Genomic DNA, 16,443 nt, shown 5'->3' on the forward strand with positions numbered 1-16,443 from the left:
ATTGCCTGACCGGCTGTTAATTGGAAAGCAGATCTGGCAGGCAGCAGCTGTGGGGAGGCCAGCAATGGAGACCGCCTTTCACAGCTTCCGAGCAGAGCAAGCAGGAGCCACTGGTGCCAAGTATTAAATGCCCAACATGAAGGATACAGAGATAGGAAGGGGAAGCAGCTTGCAGGGGAAAATGAAGTGCAAGAGCAACATAAAGACATACACAAGGACTGCAGCACTATCCCCAGCATGCTGCTGAGAGGTTCAATAACTCTGAATGGTTCAAGGACACAAATACAATCCTGAAGGAAACATAAGGTCACTGAGCAGCTTCAAACACCACATTCATTTTCAACAGTCAAGCTCTGAAATAAAAGGAGAGATCCCCAAAGTGTCAGCTTCCCTGCTGCAGACTTTTAGAATGGAGATAGGGGCTGCGGAATGAGAGGAGTGATCAGACTACAGGGTTAGCACTATCGCGAAACGATTGTGCCCTCTCACTCCTTCCTGGCTACACGCTAACCACTAAAGAGAAAGCTCACAATAATGTAAGGGTGGATGTCTGGCATTCAAATTATTATCTGAACCAGACTCTTGGAAATGACAGTATCAGAAGTTTTTCCAATTATTTTCAGCTTAAAAAGAAATTTAATAAAGTAACTCAAAAGCTAGAAAAAAAATAGAAAAAAAAGACCAACGTATTCTTTGCAATGATTCCTTAGGAACATCTGATTCTCATGTAAATTTCTCTCCCTGTTCTCTGCACAGACTTGCAGTTGTAGGCTAGCTGATGAACCCAGATAGCACGTTCTGTTTACTGTACAGCTGCCCGTGCGTTCCAGGCAGCCTGTGCTTGTCAGGTTCACAGATTATGAAGCCAGAAGCAACCACAGTGAGCATGTATTTCGACTTCCTTTATCACACAAACCATAGTCTACTCTCAGGTAATTCCTGTTTAAGCCAGACAACGTTTTGGAGGAACAGGGGAATGTAACCCTAACATAAAAACGCACAGTGATTCAGAATCCCTTGCAATCTTTCACAGACCGTCACAATGGTTAATCACTGCTTAATTACCTTCATTGTTGGGCTGCTCACAGTAGTCTACTCTTCACATTTGCATAGCTATCAAATAAACATCATGAGATACAGACTTTCCAAGAGAGCAAGCCCCAAGTGGGAGCAGCCCTGGTTTGGTCTGATCAGCAACAGCACAGCCTGTCTCTAACGGGCTTGGATGCCTGAAAACGCTCCCTTACCTGCCGCGCTCGCAGAGCCACTTTGGCGTTGGTTGTCTTGCTGAGCTGGGTCAGCTCTGTCAGAATATTAATCAGCTCATCTGTCAAGGTGGGGTCACGGCCACATAGCTGGTCCTAAAAACAAAAAGAATTGAAAATGTTGAAAACAGAGGGAAAACATCCTCTCTTCCTCTTACAAAGAGGTTTAAATGTGAAATATATACACAGAGGCTCTCAGATGCTGGTCCACACAACCTTTAGAGGTCCCTGTTTATATCATTCTGCAGTTCTGTGCCATCAGGGATAAAAATATTGGACGTCCAGTAATTTTACACATATAAAAAAGCTAAAAAGCTACACAGGAGGAACTGACTGGCACCACTACCTATTTTCTTATTTGCATCATGTGCTTTGGCACCCACACGCTTCAGAAATGCTGACTTGTCAAAGACACCCAAGTAAAACCTTATCCCATTACCCAATTCCAGTCTTGGACCAGAAGTTCCCCCAACAATGTAAAATTCAAAAAGCACCTAATTGCAGCAGAATGCTTTGTGTAGCACACAAAAATTAGCAAACCTTCACTATGAAAGCTGACCCAACACAGTTTAACTGCCTGAAGTTCCAAGCGATTTTAAATGTGCAGATTTTCCCTGGCAGGTTTATCAAAGTGAAAAACAAAAATCGAAATAATACAAGTCCCATGTCCATTAATAAATACCAGCTCATACCACACACAATTCCAAAGCTAAATAGCTTTTTCCCCACATTGTTCTTGACCCCCTTTCTCTCTGACCCCACACAAGCGCCATGTCATCTCTAGGAGTGATGGTGTAAAGCTCTCAGTGAGAGAGCCCAAAGCTAAATCACTAAAAATGCAACAACCCAAGCTCCTGCTGGACTGTTGCCTCCCACTAGCCAGCCCAGGACCAGCAAACACTACGACTACCTCCAAAGAAAGTTCTGTAAATCTAACTGCTCTGCATCAGCGTGTGAATTCACAGCGAGTAATTCAATCATTTTGGTGTGTTTGGAGTACAAATGCCTGGGTGTTGGTCTGTTAATTCTTGCTCCTTTCAGCAGTAAGCAGGACACGGGACATATGCCACGCCATCAAACACAAGCGATTCTACCCAGTTAAGGGGAGGATGCACATACAGCAGCGAGCTAAGTACATCAAATGAATACACAACTTCAAGTCACACTATATTTCAACAAATACATGAAAGATGGAGTAGTTCCCATCCTGCCTTAAACGCCTGCTAGCTAAAAATGTGAATGATGGCAGCATAACGCTATTACTAAAACCATCCTCAGAGCCTTTGTTAATAATGGATTCCTAGGGATACATCAATAACAGCAACACAAGCATCAAGGTGTTTTGACATGACATTTGCCCTTGGAGGACAAACGTAACCATCCCACATAAATAGCCTGGCAACCCATAAAATGCCACCGCCTTCACCATGATTACCAAATGTGCCAGGGGGGCCCTCGGACATGAAGAGTAATGCGCGTCCGAAGGAAGAGGAATGATGGTCCTTTGGCTAATGGGCTGACCTGTAATTCAGCAGCCTGTAGCTCCTGGCTCTGCCACAGACCACGCGGTGACCTGAGGTCCGTCGCCCTTCCTAAGCCTCCGTTACCCACCTGAGCCAAGCAGCCCCTGCCACACAGCTCCCTGTGAGGGTCTAGCAGAGGATACACGAGCAGAACCTGCGTCCCTGGTCAGGAAGGCCTCTCCAGTGGGCTGTAAGCCCCAGCAAAGTGGGATGGTGGCCTTTACTTGAGATGAAATGTCTGACAGTGTGGGAAGAAGGAGCACAGACAAAAGACAAAGGAAAACTCGGAGAGTCTTTAATCTTTTTCTGTTCGTCCTGGCTCCCAGCACGCCCCTCGCTGCCTCAGCCAGACATTTCACCCCCTGATGTGAAGGCACGGCAAGACTTTACCTCCAAGACACGGCTTGCATGGAGGTGAAAATCTAGACAAAAAGTTTCAGTCCCATTTTAGCAAGAAATAATCAGGATGACAACAACAAAATAAAGCAGGTAGCTGGTGCTACACTGGCTTTTGCCTGCACTGATTGGCAAAGGCAGTGAGCAAAGCCTCAAACCAGCTCTTTGACAAGGCCTTAACGCCTCCCCGGCACCCCCGTGTAATTACACACTTGAGTGACTGGACTCTGAAGAAAATTGAAGGCCTGAGCTGCGAACAGCTGCCATTTTCTCTCTCCATCACGCCAGCATGATTACTTGAGAAATGAACAGCCCCGGCTCAAAGCTACTCCAGAATTCTCAGAGGAAATATGGCTCCGTGTTCAAATAATGAGATTCTTAAGGCAAGCGTTACTTACAATCACACCACACACCAAAAAGAGAAAAAAAAAGGGAAAAAAACGAGAGCCAGAAAGAAAGAATTCCAGGGTCCTTATATCCTACAAATTAGAATTTAAGAAACCCAGCCTCTGCCTAGGACAATTATGAGCCTTTTTCTGCTTTTGAGAGTTATTTTGTGGATGGCTACTTTGGAAATACTTTTGGCCATAACACACCACATTATATTTCTTTAGAAAAGGAAAAAAATGGGGGAGGGAGAAAATCAGAAGGGGGGGAGGGGGGGGTACTATTGTAATTAGCCCCTTAACAAGCTGTACACCTAACTCCAGCCTGTGCTGAAAATCATGTTGTGGCTATTCATCCTGCCTTGAGAAACGTGAGTATTCACTCTGCTTCAAAGCCTTATGCAGAATGAAGACTTTCTGAGGCTTTTTAGGGAAAAGGAAAAGAGAGGCAGGACTCAGTTGTTGGGTTTTTATTTATTTTTCCTGAGAATGCAATTTGCTGGGGGAATGTTACCCATTGGAGAGCAGCCGAGGTTAATAAGAGCTGAGATTTTCAGAAGCCAGTATCAAGACAGAACAACATCGGAAGATGATGACAGGTCCCAGCACAGGGATTTGTATGTGTTTCTAGGGTGGAATCCATATCCAAGAGATTCCCCAATCTTCACAAGCCCCCTGGACAGTTACACACCACTCCTAGGGTCAGAGACGTGATCCGCAGTGACCAGCTTTGTGCTGAGACACCGAGTCCTAGCTGGATTCCACCACACAGCCCGGAGCACAGCCGGTCAGAAAGCATCGCTGCGGAGCTGCAGTGAGACTTTCTGAGCCTACAGCCAGGAAGAAGCTAAGACAACAACTGCAAGCATATGAGACCAAACCATGGCTCATCAAGGAAGAACATGTGAGAGCCCTCAAGAACACCAATACAGGCTGGTTAATGCCATTCACTAAGAAAGCACGAAGAAATTCCACATTGCTGCCACTGCTTCTGTAGCTAGGAGGTTGGCATCCTTAAGAACGAGAGCTGTCAGTTCAGTACCTTTCAAAGCATCAAACACAGAGCTACAAGGAGAAGGAAATTTCTAGATCAGACAACTTACAATGAGCATTGTAACGAGCAGGTTCTTCTTGGTGACCTGAGCATGTGAGAAGATGTAGTTCAACACAGCATTCATGTCGCTTTTATTCTCTTCCCGAAGGGCAAAGACACACTTGTCATAGTGACCTGAAATCAGAAGTGCACATTTTTGCCAGCCTCCAAGCCTCTGTGCCATGGAATATATGTGACGAGATATGTCTATATATATATATTTTTTTACATATATTTTTTGAGAATCTACTTTGCAAGATCCACACCATCAGCTGTGGGATGGAATTGTTCCTCCACACACCCACACCCCTGATCTACAAATTTTAATTAAAGCAGTTGAATTTCTCTTATTAGACCAGTTGAAATACCAAATACCTTGTGAGCAATACAAAGTGGGGAATAGTGAGCCCAGTCTCTTTCATTCTAATTTCAACCAGAATGAAATAATAGAAAAAAGACTTGCACCATGCTCTGCCACCAGCAAACTGAAGTGCAAAGGACTCTTCAGTACCATTCCTGCAGGAATAGGGGCAGGACAAAAGAAAAGTAGAGCAGAATCTGAACTACCTGCAAGAACTTGAGCCTCAAAATTAGCAAGTCCTTCATTGCCATCTTGTGCCTAGATACAGTAGTGCAATGTATTTCAGTTCTCAGTGTCACGTTGGTTTGAGGCTTATTCTTATGAACACTGAAAAACTTGATGGTATTTTATAGCAGGTGCAAATACCTCAGAGACTTTTATTTTTTTTACTGCACTTCATTTTCTTACTTCAGAATTTAACAAGGAGGCAAGATAGAACTAAACAGCATGGTGAATTTAAACATTTTTTCTGATTCTAATTTTTCTGCAGATGCTCAGAAATCAAAAAATAAAAATCCAGCTTCTAACATGAAGCTTCTGCATGTGGAACACCCAACGTGTGGAGGTCTCTAGCTGGAGGCCACTGCTGACATAAGAGAAATCAAAGGAGAAATGCTTTATCTGTGCTCTAGAAGAAGCAGACAGCTCACAGACTGGCTGAGCCTTAGCAAGCTCAGTAACTACAACCCATACTTCTTTTTACTCCAAGACCATATGGAAGTCCTCAATCAGAGGATTATAAACTCATATGGAAACTGTTCTTTTGAAGATTTACAGGGAAAAGGAGCATTCCTAGTCTGAAAAGAAGCCAGTCATATTATGGCACCTAAACGATGGGTAAGGTGGCACAGGATGTGGAAGATGATGGACATAGCAACAGTGGAGACAAGTAGAACAGACAACTTAGGGGTGGAGTTTGTCATTTGCTGGTTCAAACTGATGACACATAAGCATTATGAGCAACCTTACTAGGAAAGCTCAAACTGGACATAAGCTTCTCCACAAAAAAAGAAAAAAAAAGTCTTTCAGGAATCAAGTGCTTGATGTGCACAGCGACTCACCGTGCTGAAACTGAGTCTCCACCTTCAGATACTGACGGAGCAGGTCCATCACCACAGCCTTCATGTGACCCCGAATACCACTCCGGTACCTGCAGAAGCAAATAGGTCAAACCTAGCACTGAGTGAGACTGTCACTGCCCTATTTCTGAAGCTGCAAGTGAGTAACGCTCAACACGGATGGCAGAATAAGTCTGCTGGCATGTGGAAAGAAGCACACCTGGTCCTGAAAACCACTGGACAACCTCTGCAACCAGAGTGAATGTGAAACTTCTACCATTACTGTTGTGGGTTAGCATGGCTCATGCTTTTTCTTCCCAAAATATCACAACTCTAGTAACTAAAAGGCATGACACACATCAGCTGTTTGACAAAATGCCCAAGATGGGATCAGCGTCAGGTCAGAAGTTAAATATTTCTTTCATAAGGCAAAGGAAAAAAGGAAGGATCCGTACGCGTGCTTCACACAGGCAGCCAGAAGCCACATACACACTCCCCTCATTGTTTTTCAGGTTGGAAATTAGGAGAAATTTCTTCTCAGAAAGTGGTTGGGAATTGGAACTGGTTGCCCAGGGAGGTGGTGGAGTCACTGTCCTGGGGGGTGTTTTAAGGAAAGCTTGGATGTCATACTTAGGGACATGGTTTAGTGGGTAATATTGGTGGCAGGGGGACGGTTGGACTAGATGATCTTGGAGGTCTTTTCCAACCTTAATGCTTCTATGAAAACAGCTCACCTTTGTACAAGCTGCACAATGCTCTGAGTGTTCATGAAGAAGACCTCACGCTCTGATTTGCGGTTCAAAGTGGCTGCATGGCTATCCAGGATATTGGCAATCTGAAAGAGAGAAGTCTCGTGACAGTTCCAGTCCTGGATGGGAAGATCTGGCTGAACAACTAAGGCAGAAATGGAGGACATCCAGATAAACCAGACCAGAGCTCCAGCAGACTTCAGCAAAGGCCAAAGCCTTAAACTACGAAGGAAGTTAATGGCCTGACAATGACAGAAGAATCGATGCACAACATCATATACTAAGGAAATCATCTTCCAACATCTCATTACCTGGTCAGACTTTCCTTAGTCACAACCATTCTTTTTTAAGGTTATGTTGACACTAGAAAGTGCACTGTAGCATACATACCAGCCAAAAAGCAAGTAAATAAATGCCCACAAGGCCACTGACGTGATTAAACTGCTTCCAATTCCCAGTCCAGCCTGTCTAAAGCTACACTGAGCAGAGAACACACAGCCCTCGGCACAGGTAAATAAGGCAAACCTTTAAGCGTAAGTGATCCAGTATCTTTCATGATGAAGATCTTGGATTCAGCAGTACCTTTCAGGCCCATCTAACCTCCAGCTAATTTAAAGGAATTCTATACCTCTCTTTGCCCCTACAAAAAACATTTTTTCTTCCTCTGTGTAAGTGTGGTTGATCACCTGTTGGCTGGGAAACTGGCAAAGGACTGATGTGATGTTGCTGGCATACTGGGCCATCTCCTTCTTGATGGACTTCTCCACATTGGGTGGGATCCGTCCAGAAACACTGGTCATGATGTCCTGAAGTTCCAGCAGAGGCAAAGATGGATCTCTCAGGGTCTTCATTAGACGCTCCACCCAGCCCTTCACCTAGAGACAGGTCAGTGTAAAGACAAACATAAGGAAAAAAATAAGCAGCAAGAAGGGAGAAAAGGAAAGGCTGTTCAGCGAAGTCTTCAGCTCTTGCCCTCAGAAACAAGAAGTAAACAATACCTTGCTGCTGAAGTAGGGCTCTGGCAGGCAGTATCCGTTCATCACATTGACCAGGTTATCTAGGACGTAATGGAAGATGCGATGGAGTTTCTCGCCTCGGAGTGCTGTGCTCTGGATCTGTGGCAAGGTACCCGTGTGCAGTTCAGCCTGGAAACACAAAAGCAAGTGTCACAGTGTCACTAACGCTCCAAAATGGCATTGGCCATGGTGGTAACCTCCAGTTATCCTCAGCTGAAGGTTCTGATTTAATTTGGAAGAATTCCCAAAGTCAAAAATGCTCTTGGGTGAGAGAGACAGAAGTTATGAGCTGGATCTCCAACAGTTCTATGCTGTGTATTGTTGCATTCACCCACAAAATAAGCTTCCAGCCTCTCTCCCAAATACATTACAGTTGATCTCATTGTTTATATCAAGGACGACTAAAAATGTTAACAGAAAGCAGAAGAAAAGACAACTGTTTATGTTGACAATCCCTTTCTACCCCCTGCACAACAACCTCCCATAATTTTCAACTAGCTACTGCTAAAGGAATGATAGATTCTTTTCCACCACCATCAGCTACATCCCAGCCTACCAGCCCTAAATGAATACATTTGTTTGCCTTTCACTTTTAGAAAGATCCGATTTACTACAATTGCTCTCACAGGGTCTGACACCCTTGGAGTTGGGATATCCACCCCTGTCCTCCAGAAGAGGGTCACAAAGAAGAGTCCATAATAAAAAGAATAAGCATGCAGAGGAATAAAGCAGATGGATTTGGCCAACCACCAATATCATCAACAACAATGTATCCCCAGTAGCACTGAGACAAGAGCACAACAAGAATGGTACAAAAGCTTAGCTTGAATCAGAGGACGAGACAGTAATCTGAGTCACAGTCCTCAGGTAACAAATGTTACAGTGACAATTCCAGTGCAATGCTCAAATCCAAAATTGGTTCAGCTCATTGGGCCATCTTGTAGCACTCTCAACATTGCTCCTCATCGCAAACATCTGTGCTTCCTGCAACTTCTCACCTGCTGAACCCTGCTGGGATCATCCAGTTGGAGCTTGGCAATCACACAGCCTGGATCCAACACTGCCCCAGGGCGTTTGACGTAATGGATGCAGCCCGATTCTCCTACTGTTAGTGTCATCACCATTTTCATCACCTATAGCAAGGAAACAGGTTACACACTCAGCTTTCATTCTCCCCAGATGGCTCTAGTTTTGTGAGCTAGCAGCCAATATCCTACCACAGTCCAACAAACCTGCGTGACCACCTTTTGTATTCAGCTTTTCTCAAAGGCTTAAAAGTACACACACAGTCCGTGAAACCCCAGGGATTTAAATGAATGGTAGAACAAAGTACTAGGCTACAAATTAGTGCAGCAGGAAGCTGTTTGGACCGACAGATACTCAAGTAGGTCCCGCATTCAACACAGATAGCTGCAGATCTAATTTATTACTGCACATACAATTTATTACTGCAGCTGCTGTACTCTTAGAAATGGGAGAGCCACTCCCAATAGCTAGCAACACACTTGCTTTTAGCAGAGGGAATTAGGATTATTTTCTAGAGGTCACAGGTCTCAGCCTTCTGTTCACAGAGATGCTCTCAGCTCAGCCAAGCAAGCTCTTGCCTTTGGAGCAGAAGTGCTGGGTTTGGGGGAGGGCAGTCTAGTTTTACCATTGCTGTAGCACACACCACAGCTGGGAATACAGGAATTAAGCAGGTGGTGCCTTCTTAGCCGCCGCTTGGTTGCAGTGTAAAAGAGTTTACATAAAATATCTAGATCTATGGCTTGATAGTTTTCTCCTACACAATCTCTCCAACTGCTTTGATTGCCCCTCTCCCAACACACCCTTCCCTCCCTCAAATCTGTTTTGAGCCATGGACTCCTACACAACCTCTCAGGCTTTCCTCACTATGACTCAGGAATTGTTAGTCCTCCTCCTCTCTAAGCATTAAGTAATTTCCAAGGGAGAAGGGAGGAGTGATGTTTATTTTCAGCTTAACTTCTCTGATCAACCTGATAAATAATCAGGTAATCAGAAAAGTCTTAATTTGTTACTTAATCCCAGCATATACCTCTGCTTCTGAGTCTTTGTAAGTGCTAAGCAGGGGCCTACAAACAGAAAGCCTTCTTCACCATAGTTAGAAGACTTGGAACACACGGATCCCACTCTCCTTTGACATCACAGCAAGACAATAACCGTGACAGTAGCTCTCATGGCTGAGAAATTTTGCTTATCACTCGGTGCAGTCATTAATGCTCAAATTGCAGCTGTTAATTTCTTCCCCACCACACCATTCTGTTTGCTGATTCCTGCATTAGTCCAAGTTAAAACACAGATAAAATTTGTAGAGGAAATACTCTGAATTATTCCTCATTCTCAATTCCCAGTTCCAGAACACTCAGTTTATTTCCTCCCCAGCTTTTGCATAGACAGATTCAACATCTGCACCCTACTCAGTTCTTTGAGACCTTTACCTCGATTTCTGCAAAGCATTGGCCTGCGAACACGTGTCCGCCGTCCTCCACCACGTACTGAATAAGCTTCCCAGCTGAAGGCGAGCGCAGGATGGAGGGATCGTTTTCCTTTTCAAACACACAGGTCTTGTTACCTATAGTGATGCGATACCTAGGAAATAACAGGAAAAATAGAATCAAAGAACCATTTAGGTTGGAAAAGCCCTTCCAGGCCATGAGGTCCAACCATCCACCTAACACTCGATGTCCTCTGCTAACCCGTGTCCCTAAGTGCCTCATCCACACGTCTCTGACATACTTCTAGGAATGCCGACACCTGGGCAGCTCACTCCAATGCCTAACCACCCCTTCCGTGAACAAATTCTTTTGCTACATTTGCCGTAGAAAATAACCAGCAGAGGGGGCAAAGTGGTTTGAAATCCAGGTGGATATTTCCTGACATTCTAGTTTTCACCTCCATGTGTTTCATCTCAAAAACTAAAGCATTCAGCCTCCCACAAGAAATAAAAAAACCTTCGTCTATGAGGACCAAGGTCTCCATCAATATCTTTCAAATTACCCAGCTTACGGTCATGGAAAGAGCAACAACTCACACTTTCACAGAAATCACAAGTCAATCAAAAACTACGTCTAAGGGAAATGGGGATCTAAGCCCTAGCTCACCTAAGCAACCTACAAACCAAGTATACTAAATTCCTCTCCCAGGTGACCAGATATAATCCAAAAAGGGCACTTTTGAAGAGCCAGCAGGAGAATATGCACACCAGTACACGCTCAGACCCTTCTTGCAAAAGTATCCCAGATATGCTCTTCAGATGAAAGCAACTTCTCCTGCAAACTCATCGATAATAATACATCTAGCAAGCTCTTCCATTCCCAGTCTATCACTGGGAAGCATAAGGTTAGGAGTACAGCTTATCTTGACTTGTATGGAAATGCTAGACAACAAACTTTCCAGGTTGCTACCTGTCCACTTCTTCCTTCATGTAAGTAGTATAGCTGCTGCCATCATAGGACAGGAGCAGTCCTCCATCGCTCAGCCGGTGCACATCGACTTCTACACAGGAGCTGTTCATGATGACCACGTAGGAGTTGGGAGACTGTCGGGTCACCTGCAGATCCACAAGAACGAGAAGTATGACATGCAAGAGACATGGCATGTATTACAAAGATTAAGCCAGAGCAGCACACAGACATTTCTAACTCATGGTGGCAAGAGGATGGTTCTCCACACTGTGCAACTTACCTTCAGCACATACTTCCGTCCTTCATAGATGAGTTCCACATCCACGGTGTTGAGCAGAGTATGAGCAGGCAGAACTTGTCCCCTTGAAACAGAAGCACAAAACAAAACATGCTTTCCAGAAGCCATCAAACGGCTATCAGGGGCCCAAGGAAATTCAAAGATGTACGCAAAAATTAGGCTCTTAAACCATCTCTTCTTATGAGAGGTACATAACCATTTGATAAAGCCAGTCCATCTCTCTCTACCCATACAGGTCACCTCGACTTTCCTTTCCATTCACCACCTTTTGCCTATGAGTCATCAAAGAAGCATCACAGTCCAAGCTACAGAACTTACAGCATGACTCAGCACTGGGATAAAGCGGCTCTTCCCCGTTTGCAGTACGGAGTCACCAACAGGACAGGAGAAGAACTGTTAAAAATGAACTTGCCTGGGTCATACCGGGCTTAGCCTGACGGAGCGTTATGACTAGGTTCCCTGCAGTGCCTGTTCTACTTTAAAGCCAGCAGGAACAGACAGGGTTTTCTAAGCACTGGTGGGAAACATTCAATTTTGAAAATTATGTCAAATCTGGAAAATTAATTGTCAAAACAGGAGGGCCGTATATGGTGATTCAAGACTCCCTAAAATGTTGGTGTGGCAGCACAAAGGGAAAAAGAACTCCACATTTCTGCACCATTTCTTGAAGCTTCTGCCAAAACAGCAATCTGTTCAAACAGCAGGGGATATCTGGAAGATGCATAGATATGTGCCAGTTTTCTTAGGCCAGCAGACAACCAGCTTCCTGGGACCAGAGCACAGAGAGCAGATAACAAGCTCAGTGCATTTCTGGCTTGTACTGTACTTGAACAAAACTTGCAAGTCAAAAATAATTACAATCTGCTTGTCAGCTGTCTACGCGATCAGCCTGCAGCTTACCTTTCCAGAGAGTGCAGGAAGTTTGAGACACTGTTCCGTAAGCTCACATCAGCCACATGAAGAGCTCCACATACCACTCCTAGCATGGTATCAGGCCTTTCAGCCTAGAAAGAAAGAGTACATGAAACAGTTACATCTCCTTTAGCCTAAAAGCCAAAATACTAGCCTTAATTCTCACATACACTACAATGCTTTTATGGTCAACTCTAAAACCACTTTCCCCGGACAAAACAGTGACCTAAAGAAGAATCAGGGCGGGTGAAAATGTTAATTTGTAAAGTGGGAAATTAAGGATTTAGGAGTGGAAATTAAGCACTCCCAAATCCTTGTCTTCTTGCAACCATCATCCACCAAGCTTTCCTACTCTGTTTCTCACTCTCTCTGCCCCACCTTCTCCTCTTCCTCCCCCTCTCTCCAGCTCGTAGTGATGTAAAGCAAACATCTGCACCTGTACTTTCTCAGCAATAAGCCGATCCAACCAGCCAGTGTCAATGCGGTTCTGCTGGAAGCTTTCTGTTTCCAACAGTTTAATCAAGTACTCAACAGTGGTTCGGAAATCCCCTCGGATGGACAGCTCCTTCAAAGCCACCACCATGTTTCTGAAAAAGAAAATACCCATTATCTATCCCATATTAACAGTAATGTGCAAGCTGGTAACCCTTGATAGTTCCCCTTGTGTTGCCTGGAAAAACTAGTCAGAAGGTAACAGCAGAAGAACACGTGCACTGACGCAAGATCCTATGTGGCATGCTTGGGAATTAAAGAATATGGATTATCTTCAATCTGCTGCTGGTGTGAACCAGAAAAGCTCAGCCAGCACCAGCTATGAGATCAGGAGTTCCTGCTGTCATCATCATGCAAGTACCTATCACACACAAGAAGCATACATAGAATGACAGACGCTGTCACCATCCCACCCAGAATGGAACAGTGGAAAGACTCTGGATGAAAAACGTCTTGGATGACAGGTCAGACAGTCCTGTCTTATGACAGGACTTTTATGTTCCACATCACGAGGATGCTCAGTGGTTTACAACACATTGGCATAGAAAGTTATCAGTGGTGTTCCAGTTAGAAGCCTTCCCCTGAATTCTTTCAAATAGGGACTTCACCAGAATGGTAGCTGTATCTTACCCCAGCAGCAGGCATGCAAGGCAGGAATGAAACAGAAAGGAAAAAAAAATACAGAGAAGTAACCAAAATGTGTACAAATGTGGGTGCAACACAGTGGAATTGCAAAGCAAGGTGGGATGAAAAGCCTGACCATGACATGGAAAGCAAGTTAAGACAGGGAAACTTCTCTTAAAACTCCTAAAATAAAGAAGTTTAGTTTCATTCATGGTGCTTTGGATTAAAAAGGACCAAAATAAGCTATTTCTTTACTTACGAGATGGCTTCTTCACGATTCTCTCCCCAAGAGAAGCAGTGACCAAACTGAGAATCAGCAAACTCATGAAGCCCTCCTGCAGCAGCAACACTGAAATAGCCCCAGACATTCTTATTGCTGCGGAAATTCAGTTCCTGGACTGTACCAGAACTAGGCTTAAATCCCTGTAAAGACAGACAGACATTGCTATACACCCTAAAGAAAAAGTAAATTCAGAATTAGGGGGTAATCAGAGTTATAAAGAGCATCTCTTTGCACTGCAACATGATACACACATAGCTAAGTTCAGGCTGAATCTGTAAAGAGTTCAGTGCCACAGCACAGCATGGTTCTCGAGAATACAGACATGCAGGAACTGTTGCAATTCAGGAAGCATAGGAAGCTGAAGACCTTAGCTTCTGTGAGGTCAACACCACTTTAGCAGCTAATAATGACAGCATGCTTGGGGAACAATAAAGTCACAACAGAAAAAAATCATAATGCTAAGGCATAGCTACAATCTGTTATACCCCAGGAAGATGAGGAGACAAAGGTAATCATACTGTACAACACACCTGTGTCAGCCCATTCATGTTCTTCTAGTGTCTAACCACAGCCTACAGAACTATCAGCTAAGGGAGATAAGGGAAGAATCTTTTTAAGTTGCTGCCAAGCCTTCCAGGAACAGCAGCAGGACTGAACCTAGCTGGAAAGCTGGGGGTTCTCAGTGTGATTAGGAATATAAAACACTCACCTCATCAGGATTCTCACTGGTGATACGTGCAGCAATAACATGGCCACGTGGACAGGGAACATGGGCTGAATTCTCAAAATCAATAGCTCCATCTCCCCATGGAGAAACACCATACATCACTCGGATATCCTTGATCCTGTGGAGTGGAATCCCCATGGCAATCTAAGGGGGAGAAACAGTATTTACCACCACTAAGCAAGTTGCTTTCCTCACAGTCTCCTTCTTCCTGGCGGAATTAATTCCACAAATTCTCTACAGAAGCTAACGCCGCAGTTCTCGTATGGCAAATACACATGCCTGTTTTCTTATGTGAGCCTTCCCCATGGACACATCTTGGAACATTCCTAGTTCCCAGGACAGCTGATCTGAGTGTAATATCCACCTTAAGCCTTTCAGACAGTATTTTCCATTGACTGATTAAAGGGCTTCAAAGAAGGCTGGCCAGTGCTAGGTCAGCTGAGGATGGGCAAACGTTAGGCCTGTTAAAAATACACTAAGGTGCCAGTGAGACAGATGGCCCCTAACTGCTTGTATGAGACCTTCGTGGAATTTCACAGCCATGAACTGCTGACTACAGCCTTAAGGACTAAAGTCCCAGTAGTCATTAACTGTTTTTTTGTTTTGTTTTGTTGTTGGTCTCTTTTATTGGTGGGTTATGGTTGTGGTGGTTTTTGTTTGTTTGTTTTTCAGTTACAGTTCAAAAAGGCTGAGCTTTAGTTCAACCATTTCTTTCAGCTGTCTATTAGCCAGACACCAACAGATAAAACCAAACTGGTTACTGCACCAATGCCCCCGTCCATGAAACTGCATCTACCATCAGCGATATGCAAGAACAGTGCCCAAACAATGAGGAAAGCATCTGACCAGCTACAAAATTCTCAATGCCTGGCAAATACATACATAGAGCTACTGGAATTACCTGCTGAGAGAACACTCAGACCAAAGCCAAGTGGCCTCCTGACAAAATGAAGATGATCCTGCTCCTCCTGCTTGCTGAAATAAAATGATGATGGTCTTGACTGCTAGCAATTGGATGGGAGGTCTCTAGCGTAAGAGAAGTCATGATGTGTCTGCCAAGCAGAGGGAGCTAGCTATATGCCAAAGCACTTATGGTCTGGAAACATACATCTGTTCAAGCTTTCCTGTTCCTACCAGAACACATACCCTCTCATGCCTGCAGGCACTCAAAACAAGCTGCTCATCCTTGAAGGGTAACATCTTTTGCCAGTGCCTTGGGTGACAGAGCTGAGAGTTACTTCTATCCAAACCCAAAGCAAATTGCTCCAAAGGCTTAGCAAGAAGAGAACTTCGCATTCATGAGATTTGGGCACAGTCAGCACAGTGAATCCAGCCACAGCTGCATGAAGCACAGCGATGGCTGACAAACTGCATCATGCAAGTCCAAGTAGCTGCATCTCCCATGCAACAGCCAGTCTCCTTTTTTTCAAGGAGACTGATACAACCTGGTTCCTGTGAGCTCTCTGCTTTGACGACACTGAAGAGGGATTGTCTGTCACAGAGTGTGCAGAGCACTAGACTCAATTTGATGGCATCTACCTTGGCCTCTCCATTGTACAAACACATCTTGCTATTTCAGGAAAGGCAGGAATTCAAAATAATAAAGGTGAAAGTAAAAGTTAGGTTAGCAGAGCAACCAGTTTCCAACACTCCTGCAACTAGCTCTTAGCCAAGAACAGCCTAGAAGACATTCCAGTTCAACTGTTTATTTCCTCCACCATCTGTCCAATAAACTTCAAAACATGAATATCGGGGAGGAGAAGGAAAAGGGGAAAGACAACAAGAGGGTAAGAATGGGAGGGATAAGAAATTGGAAGGAAAAATACACCTAGAGTCCC

The 16,443-nt window shown here is 44.3% G+C and overlaps 1 protein-coding gene across 1 annotated transcript in view; it reads right to left on the reverse strand.

Annotated features, from left to right (window-relative positions):
• Nucleotides 1-16,443, reverse strand: part of ACACA (acetyl-CoA carboxylase alpha) — a 113,150-nt gene that overhangs the window by 76,346 nt on the left and 20,361 nt on the right. The window contains exons 12-25 of the mRNA XM_035343442.1: nt 14,588-14,749; nt 13,855-14,018; nt 12,916-13,066; nt 12,468-12,571; nt 11,550-11,631; nt 11,270-11,415; nt 10,304-10,454; nt 8,846-8,980; nt 7,830-7,976; nt 7,518-7,706; nt 6,817-6,917; nt 6,086-6,174; nt 4,674-4,798; nt 1,194-1,361 (exon numbers count right to left, since the gene is read on the reverse strand). Coding sequence (XP_035199333.1) covers nt 1,194-1,361; nt 4,674-4,798; nt 6,086-6,174; nt 6,817-6,917; nt 7,518-7,706; nt 7,830-7,976; nt 8,846-8,980; nt 10,304-10,454; nt 11,270-11,415; nt 11,550-11,631; nt 12,468-12,571; nt 12,916-13,066; nt 13,855-14,018; nt 14,588-14,749 — 1,914 coding nt within the window. The remainder of the gene's footprint in view (nt 1-1,193; nt 1,362-4,673; nt 4,799-6,085; nt 6,175-6,816; nt 6,918-7,517; nt 7,707-7,829; nt 7,977-8,845; nt 8,981-10,303; nt 10,455-11,269; nt 11,416-11,549; nt 11,632-12,467; nt 12,572-12,915; nt 13,067-13,854; nt 14,019-14,587; nt 14,750-16,443) is intronic.

Source organism: Oxyura jamaicensis, chromosome 19 (genome assembly GCF_011077185.1).
Source record: "Oxyura jamaicensis isolate SHBP4307 breed ruddy duck chromosome 19, BPBGC_Ojam_1.0, whole genome shotgun sequence".
NCBI classification, from domain to species: domain Eukaryota; kingdom Metazoa; phylum Chordata; class Aves; order Anseriformes; family Anatidae; genus Oxyura; species Oxyura jamaicensis.